The sequence below is a fragment of the Trematomus bernacchii genome, unplaced genomic scaffold (genome assembly GCF_902827165.1).
Source record: "Trematomus bernacchii unplaced genomic scaffold, fTreBer1.1, whole genome shotgun sequence".
NCBI lineage: Eukaryota > Metazoa > Chordata > Actinopteri > Perciformes > Nototheniidae > Trematomus > Trematomus bernacchii.
In genome coordinates this window covers 7,682,019-7,696,419 of record NW_022987739.1, presented here as the reverse complement: position 1 = coordinate 7,696,419, position 14,401 = coordinate 7,682,019, and the positions used below count along the sequence as shown (strand labels likewise).

The window sequence follows — 14,401 nt, the reverse complement described above, 5'->3', positions numbered from 1 at the left end:
TACTTTGAGGGTTTTGACTCTGCACACCGTTTACATGCATAAAAACCTTCATAACACACAAGGGGACGGGTAATAACCGGAAAAGCATGACATGGGAGCTTTAAAAAATATATTATTTATCGGCTCACTTAACTTTTTACTGAAATAATTGTTTTATAGTCCGTCATATCCATTCAGTGCCAAACAGTCAGACTTTTAGAAGAAAAAACTATTAACGTCGTTGTCTCCGCCCTCCATCCTGACAACGCCGGCTCACAAAACGAGCTCCCCAGTCCCAGATGCTTTCACTACTTCCATGGCGACGAATCCAAACTGGAGATCATCGGCGCTCTTTTCAAACCCCTTTACCGCGAGAACATGTTAAAACCAGAGCTGATGATGATCAAACTTTAACTTTAATACCACAAGTAGTCTATTGCAAGTTATCGAAACAAAGAGACATTTAAGTCCGTTAAGCTAGCTGTCAGCAAAGCGGTGTCCACTACCCGGTAAGTTGTGACTCGAGATGTGGTTCTGCTAACGCTAGCTAGGTTCATTAGTTAACATTAGCAAGGAGCTGGTTAGTGGTTGTTGTTGTTATCGTACAAGCTAGCTCAATAGCTAGTCAACCACACATAGCTAGGCTAATGTCAGCTTATTAGCATGTAAGCTAGCCTAGTAACGTTAGCTATCATTAAATACCTGGCTAACTTTGTGAGCTTCTGTCATTTAGTTTACACTCTTAACACCAACCAGGTCATAAATATATACGTTTAATGTTATTGTTAATATATTCTGTATTCATCTTTGCTGCCTTACTAACTAACGTATTTGTATATATTGTTTCGAAACTGTACCTTGTGCATTTAAATCTATTCCAAACTGTAACGTACCGTTTTAATATAAATATTATTATACATTTCATACTTATGTAATAGTTATGGGCTGGCCTATCAAAGTACACCGACTTCAATTCTATTTGTTAATCGTTATATTAATATTGTATATTCAATAGAGATACTCTAGGAGCTATACATCTTTCACTGTTAATATATACATATGTACTGTTCTGTTTTGTTTATTTTTTACAGTTTATACATATTTGCTTTTTATTTTGTATTTTATTTAGTTTTGAATAAATCTGCAATGCTTGTCTACATGCTGATGTAATGAAATAAATTCCCAAACTGGGATCAGTACAAGTTTATCTTATCTTTATCTGAAGCTAATGTAACCGTCTGTGTCAGTGTCACATCACAGCCATGAACAACAATGCAGAGAGGAAGTTTGTCAATTTGAGGAAGCGTCTGGATCAGCTAGGCTACAGACACCCACTAGGAATAGAGTCACTGCCTCTAGTGGAGAAACTATTCAGGTAATACCTTTAATCCTTCTGCTTTTGCTCTTTCCTTAATATCAGCCAGTCTGTAGAGGTGTATGAGATGTTCTTACGTTTGTTACATGTGTTATTACAGTGACCTGGTCCACACAACTGAAAGTCTGCGCAATGCCAAACTGTCAGCGGGGAAAACTGAAAAAGAAACTCGAAACTTTGATGCTCTTCTAGAGCCATACAGGGCAGAGAATGCCCGGGCAGTCAGGGAAAACAATGAGCTACACCTCGAACTTCTCAAGCTGAAAGAGGAGAAAGACCGTGTCAGCAGAGGTAAGCTGCGATAACCAGTTGTCCCCCTCTTCAGTACAAATTGAAACAGTTTCCCTTATCAGTGTCAAATAATGTTGTGTGTGCTGGTCAAGGACCAGCACACACAACATTATTTGACACTATCTTGTTTGTTTTAGAGCTCAAGACCCACATCAGAAAACTGGACCATCAGACATCGGACCTGAAGTTTTTAAATAATCAGTATGTGCACAAAGTTCGCTGTTTGGAGAAGGATAGCAAGGCTAAAGCTGAGCGCATCCAACAGCTGCAGGAGAAAAACATGCAAGCTGTGGTGCAAACACCAGGTAATATCAGGGATCTGACCTGAACTGTATGAATTGCATTGAAAGTAACATATGAAGTGGGTATAAAAGGAAAATCAAAAGTTAACTATAACTGAAGAATTTGATCCTCCTTTCCTCTTGCACACACTCACAGGTGGAAAGAAGCGCAGCATCCCTTTCAGGCGTCAGAGAATGCAGATTGATGATCTCATACCTTCCTCCTCTACATCTGGTTATCCTGTGTCGCAGCCTGATGATCCGTATATATCTGACCTCCTTCTTTTGGCCGATGGAAGGTTAGTTTTTTATGTTGAAGCTGAGCTGTATTATTAAGGGAGTGGGGAACTACTCAATGGATGTGTTGTTGGTATATGCTTGCATGCTTCTTAGCGACAACCTGACTGATTGTCATTTTTATTTCTAGAATAAATGAGTTACAAGAAGACATCATCAAAGTCAAACTGGACCTGGAAAATGCTCAGGAGTTTATACAACACTTAAATACACAGGTAAGAAATAAAGAAACATGAATCATTTACTACTATGACAAGTCAAATGTTACTAAAGACATGACAATACTTATATTCTTAACCCTTCAGGTGGAGGAGAGGAATAAAGAGATTGAGCGTTTGAACCGTGCTCTTCACGGAGGACGACCTCACGATGTAGTTTCTCTCGAGGCTCAGAACTTCAGCAACGAGAAACTGATTGCCCATCTTAACCTCCAGGCAAGCATTGTAGTCAAACAGGATATTTACCCTGATGTATAATGCATCAAGGATATTACTAGAATATGACGTTTTCTCACCTGGTTTTAAAAACATTTCCTCTATAAGAGAAGTCTGCATGGTTGCTCGTACCCACCCTCCTCTCTGCTGACTCTTAGCTGCTGCGTTGTGTTCTACAGATTGAATACCTACAGGAGACCAACATGACATTAGAGGAAAAGGTGGTGGGTCTGCAGCAGAGGAAGAAAGATGCCTCCTGCGAAGTGGCCAATCTCTCCATAAAGAACCTGGAACTGTGTGAAGAGCTGACGACCATTGACGACCTGGCAAAGCGCCTGGAGATGGACAAAGAGCACGTGTTGGAAACTGCTGACATGGAACTGCAAGAAACGAAAGTAAGAATAGCCAGGAGGAGAGATAATATAAAAGTGTTGGATTTTCATTCTGCTTGTAAAACCTGGAAACTTTATCTCAACAGAAACATATTCAAAGGCAACAGAGAATCATTGAAGACTTGGAGGATATCATAACAAAAACAAGAAGGGTATGTATATATATACTATTAATATGGTCATTTTCTGCAATACTTAATATATATTTGACATTCTTCAGTAGATCCTTAACATTTATATGTTACCATAAGTCTGTCCTGTTTTATTACCCATGCTAAAGTGTTGGCAATGATTACATTTAGGAGCAGTCTGAAGGGGACTTTGAGAAAGACCGTCTCAGAGACCAGCTGGTGGAGCTCAAAGAGCAGAATGAGAAAATGGAGGGACTGGTGAATTTCCTAGAGGAGGAAAAAATCAGGCTGCAGGACAAGATGGAGAGAATGATGGCAGCAGGTAAGCACCTGTTGAAACTGCTTATAGCAGCAATAGATTTTTTGACATAGGTGTATTACCTACCTGCTTCTGTTTTCTAGACAGAGACCTGGTGCTGGAGTTGGAGACCATGCGGGCTAAACATGGTGTTTGTGGAAGAGAACGCTCGCCCTCACGGCTAGATGCATTTGTCAAAAGTCTAGAGGAGGAGCGGGATTACTATCGTCAGGAGGCTGAGCGCTACAAAAGAGCCAGAGGGGCCGGGGGCCAAGATTTAAGCCCCAGTCGTAGTCCAACCCGGGGCAGGAGTCCTCAGTCCAAAGCAATGAGGGTAAGCAGTGACAATAAAAAACACGCTCACTTCTAGAACAGCTTTTCAGATAATCCTCTTTTAAACTTTCATTTTAACCTCACATTTTCAGGGACGTGTTGCCGAGACAGAACTTGTGCGTTTATTAAAGGAACGAGATGAGCTGAAGGCTGCTCTGCTGGAATTTGAGAGGCACATGGAGGACATCCAGAGCAATGTGAAGGGCCTCAGCTCTGAACGAGACCATTTCAAAAAGCTGTTTAAACAAGTGAGTTATAGAAAGTTATTATTCCACAAGCTGGACACCTTTTTTTTTTACACTTTTAAACAACCTAATGTATTGTTCACTCAGGCTCAAGAGGACCTAAAGCTGGTTCACAGCACAGATATGTCAGCTGATCTCTTAAAACTGAAGGAGGAGGTCCATCGGGCAGAAATCAGAATCCATCAGCTGACCTCTGAAAGAGACACACTGATGGAGAGATTACAGGTTAGTACAGAGTAATACCTTTTATGGTGTGCATCATTTCTCTGCACCATTATGGCAGATATTGGTCAGGCTTTAACCTATACTGTTGTTATTAATTCTATCCGACAATTATAGGTTTATGTTAGCAGGCGGACTGCTTTGATGTTAACAAGTTGCAGAGTTAAGCATAGTTTTAATTTGCTAGAAGCTAGAGCTGCAAGGATCGGTCAATACATCGATAAGTCCATTGACAGAAAGCTAATTAGCTACAATTTTGATACTTGATCATTGGTCTTTTTTGATCCAAAAAGAAAATCGATGTAAATATTTGCTTGTTTCTGTAATAGTAACTTATATCATTAGGTTTAAACTGTTGGTCGGACAATGTAATGGTTAGATAATACTGACTTAACAGGCTCACTGTAAGCCTAGCTTTACATTAGTGACACTGGAGTTTGTTGAGCCTGATTTTCTTTTTGTTGCAGGTTAGCCAGACTTCAGCTCTCACTGGCCGACAGGGAGAGGAGAGGAGGATTCTTGATCTGGAGAATGCCGTAAAGAGTGTAAGCCTGATACGAATTTTGATAAACCTTTTCAAACACATGCTCATAATGTCTGAAATACCAAAGTCCCAGAACACAGTTATTAGGTGATGATTGCAACTTTAACTTAGATCCTTAAATGGGTTTGATTTGCTTTATGTTTACCTGACCCATTGTGTGTTTTTGGGTGTAGTTGGAGCGGGAGAGACTGGAGCTGCTCTCCCAGGTGAGTCGGCTGAAGGAGAGCAGGGGGGCTGCTGAGGAGGAGCTGGAGGTCCGGTCTGCTGCTCTGGTCCAGAATGCAGAGGAGGTTTCCCATCAGAGGGCGGAGGCTAATGCTCTGAGGTTTGTGTGGAATTTCTTATGACAATGAGGTATATATGAAGTATCAAAAGTTTACCCAAATACAATTACTTTTACCTTTTTTAAAGAAGTCTGTAACCAAACTGTCACAACAATAAGGAAATGTATCTTGAATACTTTCCATTACTTTTGGATTAGCTTTTATACAACATGTGCGCAAAAAGACAAATGCTGAAATGTTGCCATTATTATGTATGTAAAGCAGAAACGGGAACATCATAACATCACAATGCAAGTTCAGGACTTCCAGCTGTGTTTATGCTATCATCAGTGATGCCATATGTTAACCTTAAAGCAGTGGCAGTATCCACAGAGGTGAAATTAAACTACATGCGAAAATCACAGTTTGTCCTTTATTACAATTGCTGTACCAGAAATTTGAGACTGGGATGCATCTGGGCAAAAATGTAAATCTTGATGTACTGGAAAAAAAACTGTACATTGACGCTGTTCCCCTTTTCTACATTACCTACTAAACTGGCAACATTTCCCCCACAAATGTTAGAGGCCTTTGTGTCAGACCCATGTCCTGAATGTGTGCACATGGTCTTTGTATTTACTGAAAAAAACTGTAGCGGAATACAGTTGCCTTTTTTTGTGTCTTATTATGACACCGTTCTACTCCCAAAATATATATTTTTTAAAATGATATTCTGAAAAGAAACTGATCAGGGGTTGATGTCTGTCTGCAGGCTGCTGCAGGAGCAGATGGAGCATTCTCTTTCTGAAACACAACACCGGCTGTCTGTGAAGATCAATGAGCTGCATGCTGCCCATGAGCAGATTGACAAACTGGAGGAAACAATAGGTGAGTATTAGTGGATTTTATGAGGTTCAGAATGGACTGCCACAGTTGGTGTTGTATTGTTGTATGTCTTTGGTTTTTTCTGCGGCTGCTTGACTGTTTTGCTTGATTTTGGTTCCGCCTGACAGGGGAGCTGAGTCAGCGGGGCTCCAAGCACAAAGAGGAAGTGGCTACTCTCCAGAAGTCCATCTCTGCTCTGGATAGAGAGAAAGATGCTCTGCAAGACGAGGTGGATCAAAAGACTGAAAAACTGGTTGTTCTCCTGGAGGAGAGTTCTAAAAAGGTAGCCACCCCCAACAAACCTCATCAAAACATGCCCATATTAACAATAATCTCTCCTGTTCGAAGTGGCTATATAAAGGTCTCCCCCTAAAGCATTTCAAATGTACAGTAAGGGAGGAGGGGACAACATACACAGTCCTCTTTCTATGCAAACAATGATTAAATATGAGGTAGGAGTTGTTTGTCAAATCAAGTGGCTATTTTACAAAGTTGCTGGATCTTAGTTCTGTATTTACCCTTTTTGTTCCTGTTAAGGTAAACAAAAGGAAAGTACATTTTGCACCAAATTAACCATACATGACATGTGACCAACTTTGAATCTTGAAGCCTTTTTTAGGACATACATAATTTGCATGGAACCAAGTCTGTGGATTTTGTCCTCCATCATTTACATTGGATAACATTAAAGGAGCTCTTCACAGCCAGTATGGACCCCAGAAAATATTATAAAGTGATTTCTTCAATGCACATATTGACTAGTGAGGATTGTATGATGATAGACTTTAAAACAAATTAACATAATGTTTTAAAAGATAGAGAGCTGTGCTAAGTACTAATAAGGCTTGATTATTTACACAGGAACAGACTCTTGAAGAAGTGAGACTCACAGTGACAAACATGGACAACTCACTAGCGTAAGTATTGTTGTCTCTTTCTGCATTGGTTTTTAAATACAACTAAACAAGTCCCTTTATTTAGCTGATATTTAACATGTGATGTTGGCGCAGTCAGCTGCAGGGGGCGCTAAACAGTCGTGAGAGGGAGATAACCAGCCTGAGGAGACAGCTGGATGCCTGTCAGGAGGAGCTGGATGGACTCAGGAGAAACAAAGAAATCACGATCAGAGAGAACAGGAGGCTGCAGGAGGACCTGGCGACAATGACCAGGGAGAACCAAGTATGTAGGAAAACACACTGACGTTGTTTTGTATACAAAGAAAAGAAGGAAATAACAGCAGCCACTGTTGCGTTTGTGCAGGCTGTACATATGGAGATGGAGGAGGCTCTGCATGAGAAAGATGAGCTGAAGATAAGAGTCCACTCTTACATCTCTGAGGTGTCCAGAATAGAAAAGCTGATGGCTGCAAAGGTAAAAACAACACTCCTGTAGCAGATTCACGCCTCATCTTATACACCTTCTTCTGTCTGCTAATTGACTGTGATTGGTGGACCCTCAGGAGCAGGAGAACAGGGACCTGCTGGATCGCTTCAGGATGGCCCACTCTGACGTGGAGGAGCGGGAGCAGAAGCTGCAGCATGCTGAAGGCCAAAACAACTCCATCCGCCTGGAGCTGCTCTCCTCGGACACAGAGCGCAGACACCTCCGAGAAACTGTCGGCCACCAGGGGAGAGAAATCCAGCAGGTGAGATATAGCATGCGTAATAACAACAGCCATTCAAGGTCAACTTAAAGGGAAGAAGAGGTATGCTACAATTTCTATGTATATATGGAATTGAGACACATATGTGACCTGCTCCATCGAAATCAGTCGCATTGACCCGAAGACACATTTTGAGTTGTATACACTGTTGGAAAGAGGAGATTCCTAGCTTTCTAATGATATCAGGGTTGTTTTTGTACGCAAAATATGTCACATTATATAATGACTGTCACCGAGTCATCATTTTGAGAAAAAGGCCTTCAAAGTTTCCTCTTCTCTGGAATCCATCGATCTGATTGATTATTAGCAAATGATCAAAATACTACGGAGGGAAGATATTTTCGTTTGGATTACTGGTCTGGGGGAAGCTCGCGAGTGTGTGTGTGTGTATACGTGTGTGTGTGTGTATTGTGTTTGTTTCCCGGAGAAAACACTCACGAGAAACACCGGCTGTTGTGACGTCAAGTTACTCCGTTCTCCGCTTGTAAATATGCCGTTACAAGCTTTCAAAGTTGTATTTATCATCTGAATTTGCCGAAACAAGTTTAATATTCTGAAAGCCAAGACTTTGTTTAATTGAAATCAGATGATAACAAACTGTAACGGACCCTGCCGTGTTATCTATGATTACTATATGCCTTACATTCATAATTTCAGCCGGAGGGAGGGGGAGCGACGCTGCGGAAGAGCAGGGTGCGAGTGAGAGCTGTCATCTTCCCTTTACAAGCTTCAAACATGTATTTATCGTGTGATTTTGGAAATAAAAGTTTCATATTCTGAAAGCCAAGGCTTTGTTTGTTTAAAATCAAACAAAACACCCGAACCCCGAAAAACTATTTTTTTACACAATTCCACGTTTATTTTTTAAATGAGCCGTTGCGACTTCCGACTGATTTCGATAGTGCGGGTCACATATTTTCTTTGCGGTGTATACACGTCATAAGAATGCTCCTATACATGAATTATATCAGAAAAAAAGTGGAATATAATTAGGCAGGCAAGCTAAGTGTGGTTAAAGCGCCGGCTGCTGGAGTGATGGGAGTGGCTCGGCCGGAGACCAGACAGCTGATCAGAATCAGGTAATAAGCCACTCAACAAAAGCATGTTGGTAACCTGGTTCTGGTCTCTCTTGCAGTAGACTGGGTCCTGGGAGGACTTCTTGGCCGCGGAACACACCTGATTAGGCCACCGCACCGCTTCGTGCCCTTTTTGGAGCTGGCTGTTATTTTTGTTTTGTTGGACAATAAACTTAAGTTATTCCCTGAATCCGTCTCCTTCTGTCCTGTCCTTGTTCGGGCGCCACTGTAAGCCCCTCCGCTCACACCCAGGTTAAAAAGGACAGAAGGAGAAGGAGCCGAGCCACTCCCATCACTCCAGCAGCCGGCGCTCTAACCACACCCCGCTGCCACACTAAGATATTATGCTAGATAGTAAACAATTCAGTGGTGGTAGTCTTCATACCACCACAGAATCAGGAACAAGAACAAATGTTAAGATGAATGTTCCTTTCCATCTGCCGTTTCCCCAGCACACGCAGGCCCTGCAGGCTTACGAGGCCCAAGTGTCGTCTCTGGTGCGTGGGATGTCCCGACTTGAGGAGGAGCTGCTCTCAGCACAGGAGGAGAAGGCCGCGCTCCTCTCTGACCTGGCATCGGTCAGGGAGCTGTGTGTCAAACTGGACTCTGGCAAGGAGCTCACTTCCCGCCAGCTCACCTCCCGGAGCATGGACCTGGAGAGGGTGAGTCCCGCTGCGGACTTATTGTTGCATCCAGGTGTAGGTTATCCGTGAAGGTGAGCAGTAGCAGATGTTTAAGCTTTCTGAAAATAAACCTGTATGTTTTCTAGGTCACAGGAGAACTGGAGGATGTGAAGTCGGAGGCAGAGGTCCTGAGGAAACAGATGGCCAGTGAGAGGCTGACTGTCCGTAACCTTGAGACTCTTCTCTCCAGCAATCGGCAAAAGGAGTTCCAAACCCACCTGACAGCCAGTGAGAGGGAGTCAGATATAAAGGTCCTGCGCGACAGGCTGACTCTGGCTGACTGCAAAACGTAAACAAGTCCTTTTGAATATGTTGACTTGAACTCCAAGACTTGAATCAATGCCTCTTTTATTTTACAAGCTGTTGATTCTGATTTGTTTTCGTGTGTGTGTGCACTCAGTGCGGAGCATGCCAGGGAGGTGGCGCAGCTCCGCAGCAAAGTCTCTCAGCTGCAGACGGAGATGGACGTTCTGAAAAGACAGTTGACCTCTGAGCGCTTTGAACGGTGAGCTGACTTTTCAACTGCCAGCACTTCAATATTTAATGGAGAGTACCCAAAGCTGGTAGTTTGAAACAAATTAGATCTGTCATCAGGGTTTTTATATTAGCTTTTTGACTTAATGTATTTCAGTAAATAATGGATGCTATAGACTTGCAATTACATAAATAGCATAACTGATGCGACAAACCTTTTTTTTTTTCAGAATATTTGACTAGTTTCTTTTTACTTTGAGTAGGCTGCACAGACAAAAAATGTACGCTTGATCTCTGAGCGAGAATATAAGGATATTATCAGGATGTTGGGGACACTACTGAAAGTTTTCCATTATCTGTGAAACAGCAAAAAGTGTCCTCTTGGAAACTGAACATTTCTTGATACAAGTTTGGTGACAATAAAACAGGTATACTACTTTTGGAGTATCTGGAAATAAAAGTGAAACTAATAATGATGTCCGAGCCTGAGGCGATGTTTTCAAATTGTTGTCTGACTTGTTTGAGGTTGCGGTCAGAAGAATGTAACCACAAGCCTAGGCACATATTAAACATGTAAAGATTGCCTAACTGTGGCTGTGTCAACAGAGAGCGGGCAGTTCAGGAGATGCGCCGGCAGGGTTTGTCGTTCTCCTCCCTCAACGTCACCTCCAGCTCTCACCACACCTCTCCAGAGCGCTCCATCCTGCGGAGTCTAAGCCGCTCCACCGACAAGTCGGCAGACAAGTGAGTCTTGAAAATGAAAATGATATGGCTTTTAATAGGGCTCATTGTTTTGTGTTAGATTCTGGTAATAAGCTGGTGTTTGTCCATGTTAGACAGGAAGCAATGTTCTTTGATTATAAAAAAAGAATGATGAGCCATAACAAATCTAAAAAAAAAAAACCATCTTCCTTATTTCACCATTCCTCTTTCTTTCTCTTTCCAGAAGTGTGAGCTTCAAAGATTCCACAACTACAGAGACAGATAAATAACAACTTGATGAGTGAGTTAGAAACCACTAGAAGCTGTGAATGAATTGTGAAGGTCTTTGTAAGTAGCGGCTTTAAGTGTTCAATTTAACTTAAACTAGTAACAGTGATAACATTCAAACATTATGTTACTTTTTTTCTATGTAAATATCCAACCACTGATTGACTCCACTTACAATACTGGATGCAGTCATCTCTGTCAGTACGTTACACAGTCATTGGTAAAAATGTGGATTTAGCTTCAAAACTGTTTTTCTGAAATCAATTTGGTTGTCAACGACTCCAGCGTCACACATGTAGCAAAATACAACCCTGTGGTTATGTGTATTATGCTTTATATTCATGTTTTTTTTTAACAATGTTTAAATTATTAAATTATTCCTAAAATAAAGAAATACAAAATCACAGAAATGTGCAGTAATGTACATCACTAAAATTCAATTTCTGTTTAATAACAGGGTAAACAGTCCAAAGTGTTGGTAAAGGTGGGGGACAGATTGTGGAGGAGAGGTCGACGTAGAACGAAAACACACAAAGCTTGATTTAAACCCACAACTCGGTGGGCAAATAGTTCGTGTTTTAGCCTGCTAAACCACTGAAGGCCCACATAAGCTGTTAACCCTTTAGCTTCTCCAATAGTGTAGAAGAAGGAAAGGCAAAGTTTGGTCTGGCAACCTTATTTACAACTGCATCAATATATACTGAATTGGTTCATTTACTGTAACAGTGCATGACAGGAACATGTTGAAATGGAACAAAATCGGTTCATATGTTTCTTTGTCTTCAGCTAATTTCAAGCTTTAGTGGTTCTGAAGTTAAGACCAATAATCTGCATACTGCGATGATATTGGAACATCTCAAGTCAAAATGTGTAACAACTATTAAAATACTGTTTCTTCCCTAGTAATACAAATAGTAAAAAATAATGCTCTATAAAAAGTTCTCTCAAAACTATGAAACATTGCACATTTAATGCCGGCAGTGTTCAGTGGTTGTGTTGGGGAGATGATAAGCAAAGAGGGAAAAGTCTAAAATGTATTTGGGCAGGAGTTCCCTCAGTAGCTTCTGTGGTAACGTGCACAGATAATAATGTAACGTCTCCGTGGTGACCGGCTTGTACCACGTTTGCCTCTCAGGGAAGCGAACATGAGGAGGCGCTCCAATGCGCTGGAGCACAAACTCAGAATCCCTTTCAAGGTGCTCATAGGAGCCGATGAAGTCATAGGACACGGCACAGGGTTGGCATAAGTTGTACACCGGCATCCAGTGCTCATTCATGCGCTCTGCGTCCGTGTCCAGCAAGTAACGAACAAACTCTGCAAACGTCACATCATCTCCTTTAACCGGCGCGTCCTTAGCGCGAGTTTTCCTGTACCGCTTTACGATCTCCACGCCATACTTTTTCTGGTAGGACTCGATCTCTCCAAATTTGTTCCTGTATGCAGAAAGCAAGCGCTCCATTGGCTCCCGCACAAACATGAACTTGAAGTAGTGCTTGAGGCGATATTGGATCTGCTCGGGTTTAAAAGAGGACAAAAACTGCAGGTCGCTGCGGTGGTCCATCTTGATGCTGACGTCCACACTCTCCAGAACCCCGTTCAGAACCTTCAGGACCCTCTTCCAGTTGGAGCAGGCTACCTTGGGGACGTAGCAGTACAGGAAGTGGTACTGATCGTTCACCAGGATGTGCTGCAGCAGCGTCTTCCTCTGCAGGGGGGTGAGGGACATGATGCTGTGCGGCATGTTCTTCTGGCTGCACATAGACCTGATGGTCCGGTTACGGATCTCTTGAAGGATCTAAGCGTGAACACAAAACAGTGACAATTTTACAGATCAACAGCAGTTAACTAGTCCGAGTTTGTATTATTCAGCCTGTCGAAAGAGCTGTATAACATCAAGACATCTGATAAAATCCCCCTGATTGTGTCATCGTGATTTCATCAAGGTAATCTAATTTTGGGCTTGTAAATGTAAAATGTTATAATACAAAGCCTGCATACAAGCTTATGATGTGGCATTTATAAGATATGGGTCTTTATGAGAGTCTCATGAAAAGACTATAAAGTTGAATCATGGGGAAAAAAACAGAATATCTTGGCCTCTGCTGCCCCTTTTAAAGTGACCAGATGTTTGAAAATGGCCAGACTAGTTAAAAAACAATATACCCACTTCTTTACACATGTAAGATCAGCGGTTTCACCAATTGTAGCCTTTTGGTCCAGCTTTTATGGCTTGCAGGATTTTTTAAGATCACCATAAAAAGCACATGTGTTTTTGATTAGAACAATAACAAATCGGAACATTTTAGCAAAGTGCCTTATGGTTTTCCCTTTGATCACCAACTGAAATTGTTTTTTTCCCACCATGGCATCACAAACAAAAAAGCTGTGTAGAGCCTTAATCCTACAGTGATATTATGCAATGTACAGTCACAAGATTAATCAAATCGCCTCAGGCAACACTAGACCTATTCACACGTCACACACTCCACCTAACAAACTTGGAAAAGGTGAAAAAAGTGGCTTGATTAATAAAATTTAAAAAACTGGTAGGCCTACTTGTGGGTTATCTGTCTACTTTTTAATAGCGGGAAGCTGGCTCCTCCACATGAACTTTTTCTCAAAATAACAAACATTAATCCTAGGGGTTAGGGTTATTTAGAGAGACTGAAAAAAAACAAAAAAGGTGCGTATTTAGAGTCAGAAAAAAACAAAAAAGTGGCGACAGATAACCCACAAGTACCAACACACTATATTCAATCAGCTGAACACTTCATATGGCAGTTATGAGTCTGCGAATTAAGGCAAGCTAGCGCTGAAGTTTAAACCGGTAACTACAAAAAAAAAACTTAAATATATTGATGAGTTTTGTGTATTTTGAACATGCAATAGAAATCGATGGAGGGGTACTTGAATGCTGTGAGGGTGCCTCTGTCCATAAACCTAGGGAGCCACTGCATACTGTACCTGCGAGTCCACGTCCTCAGCACCCGGGCTGAGCCTCCCGACCTGCCGCATGAAGTCCTGTCGCTTCCCGGCCCCCCGCGGTGGAGGTGTCTCCATGCTGCTCAGCATTCCTTTCTCTATCATGAGCAGCAGGCCTCCGGAGGCTACGATCACCAGGAAGGTAAGGACCGAAGGAAGCACCGCGGAGCTCCGGCGGACCGAGCCCGGGATCACCGTGGTCCTAAAGTTTATAACCGAGCTGTTTCGCGGTCCTCCAGACTTCTTCATCCCGAAGTCCTGCCTGCGAGGAAGCATAGTGTGTCCGGCTGGTGTGTTCAATACCTCGTAGCCTTTTAAAGTCGACGGATAACTAATGTTACTACGTGAGAAAACAAACCCTTGGTCACCTACCACGTACCCATAGTTAATTTAAAACGGGTAAAGTTTGAGAGTAAAAAATAGCAATTTCCGTATGACCTTTCAAAATAAAATCGTGTTGAAGAGCATTTTCTTTGATTAACACAAATCCCCAAAGACAAAGATTGCTTAACAATTTGTCTAGAAAACGTTGTGTGTCTGCTTCCCATAATATTTCGTTTTA

At 41.9% G+C, this 14,401-nt stretch overlaps 2 protein-coding genes across 7 annotated transcripts; one reads left to right on the top strand and one right to left on the bottom strand.

Moving 5' to 3' along the window:
* The first annotated feature begins 276 nt into the window (after positions 1–276).
* cep135 (centrosomal protein 135) lies at positions 277–11,255 on the top strand. 6 transcript variants are annotated; one of them, XM_034147555.1, is made up of 26 exons: positions 277–488; positions 1,240–1,354; positions 1,455–1,645; positions 1,783–1,950; positions 2,084–2,225; positions 2,354–2,438; positions 2,529–2,657; positions 2,837–3,052; positions 3,136–3,201; positions 3,352–3,502; positions 3,583–3,812; positions 3,904–4,059; positions 4,144–4,281; positions 4,746–4,823; positions 4,996–5,147; positions 5,858–5,973; positions 6,099–6,253; positions 6,832–6,887; positions 6,981–7,149; positions 7,231–7,341; positions 7,430–7,615; positions 9,162–9,371; positions 9,479–9,681; positions 9,793–9,897; positions 10,473–10,610; positions 10,813–11,255. In XM_034147555.1, the coding sequence occupies exons 2-26, from the start codon at positions 1,242–1,244 to the stop codon at positions 10,856–10,858; spliced, it is 3,510 nt and encodes a 1,169-aa protein (XP_034003446.1). In that variant the 5' UTR covers positions 277–488; positions 1,240–1,241; the 3' UTR covers positions 10,859–11,255. The 6 variants fall into 6 exon arrangements, with proteins under 6 accessions (XP_034003446.1, XP_034003447.1, XP_034003445.1 ...); XM_034147556.1 differs by having other exon boundaries at positions 1,227–1,354; positions 3,355–3,502; XM_034147554.1 differs by having other exon boundaries at positions 1,227–1,354; positions 10,813–11,254.
* Positions 11,256–11,286: 31 nt separating this feature from the next.
* chst14 (carbohydrate (N-acetylgalactosamine 4-0) sulfotransferase 14) lies at positions 11,287–14,212 on the bottom strand. The gene is made up of 2 exons (XM_034147560.1): positions 13,822–14,212; positions 11,287–12,652 (listed from the first exon to the last, which is right to left on the bottom strand). Exons 1-2 carry the CDS (start codon positions 14,113–14,115, stop codon positions 11,825–11,827), a joined length of 1,122 nt encoding a protein of 373 aa, XP_034003451.1. The 5' UTR covers positions 14,116–14,212; the 3' UTR covers positions 11,287–11,824.
* Positions 14,213–14,401: the final 189 nt, after the last annotated feature.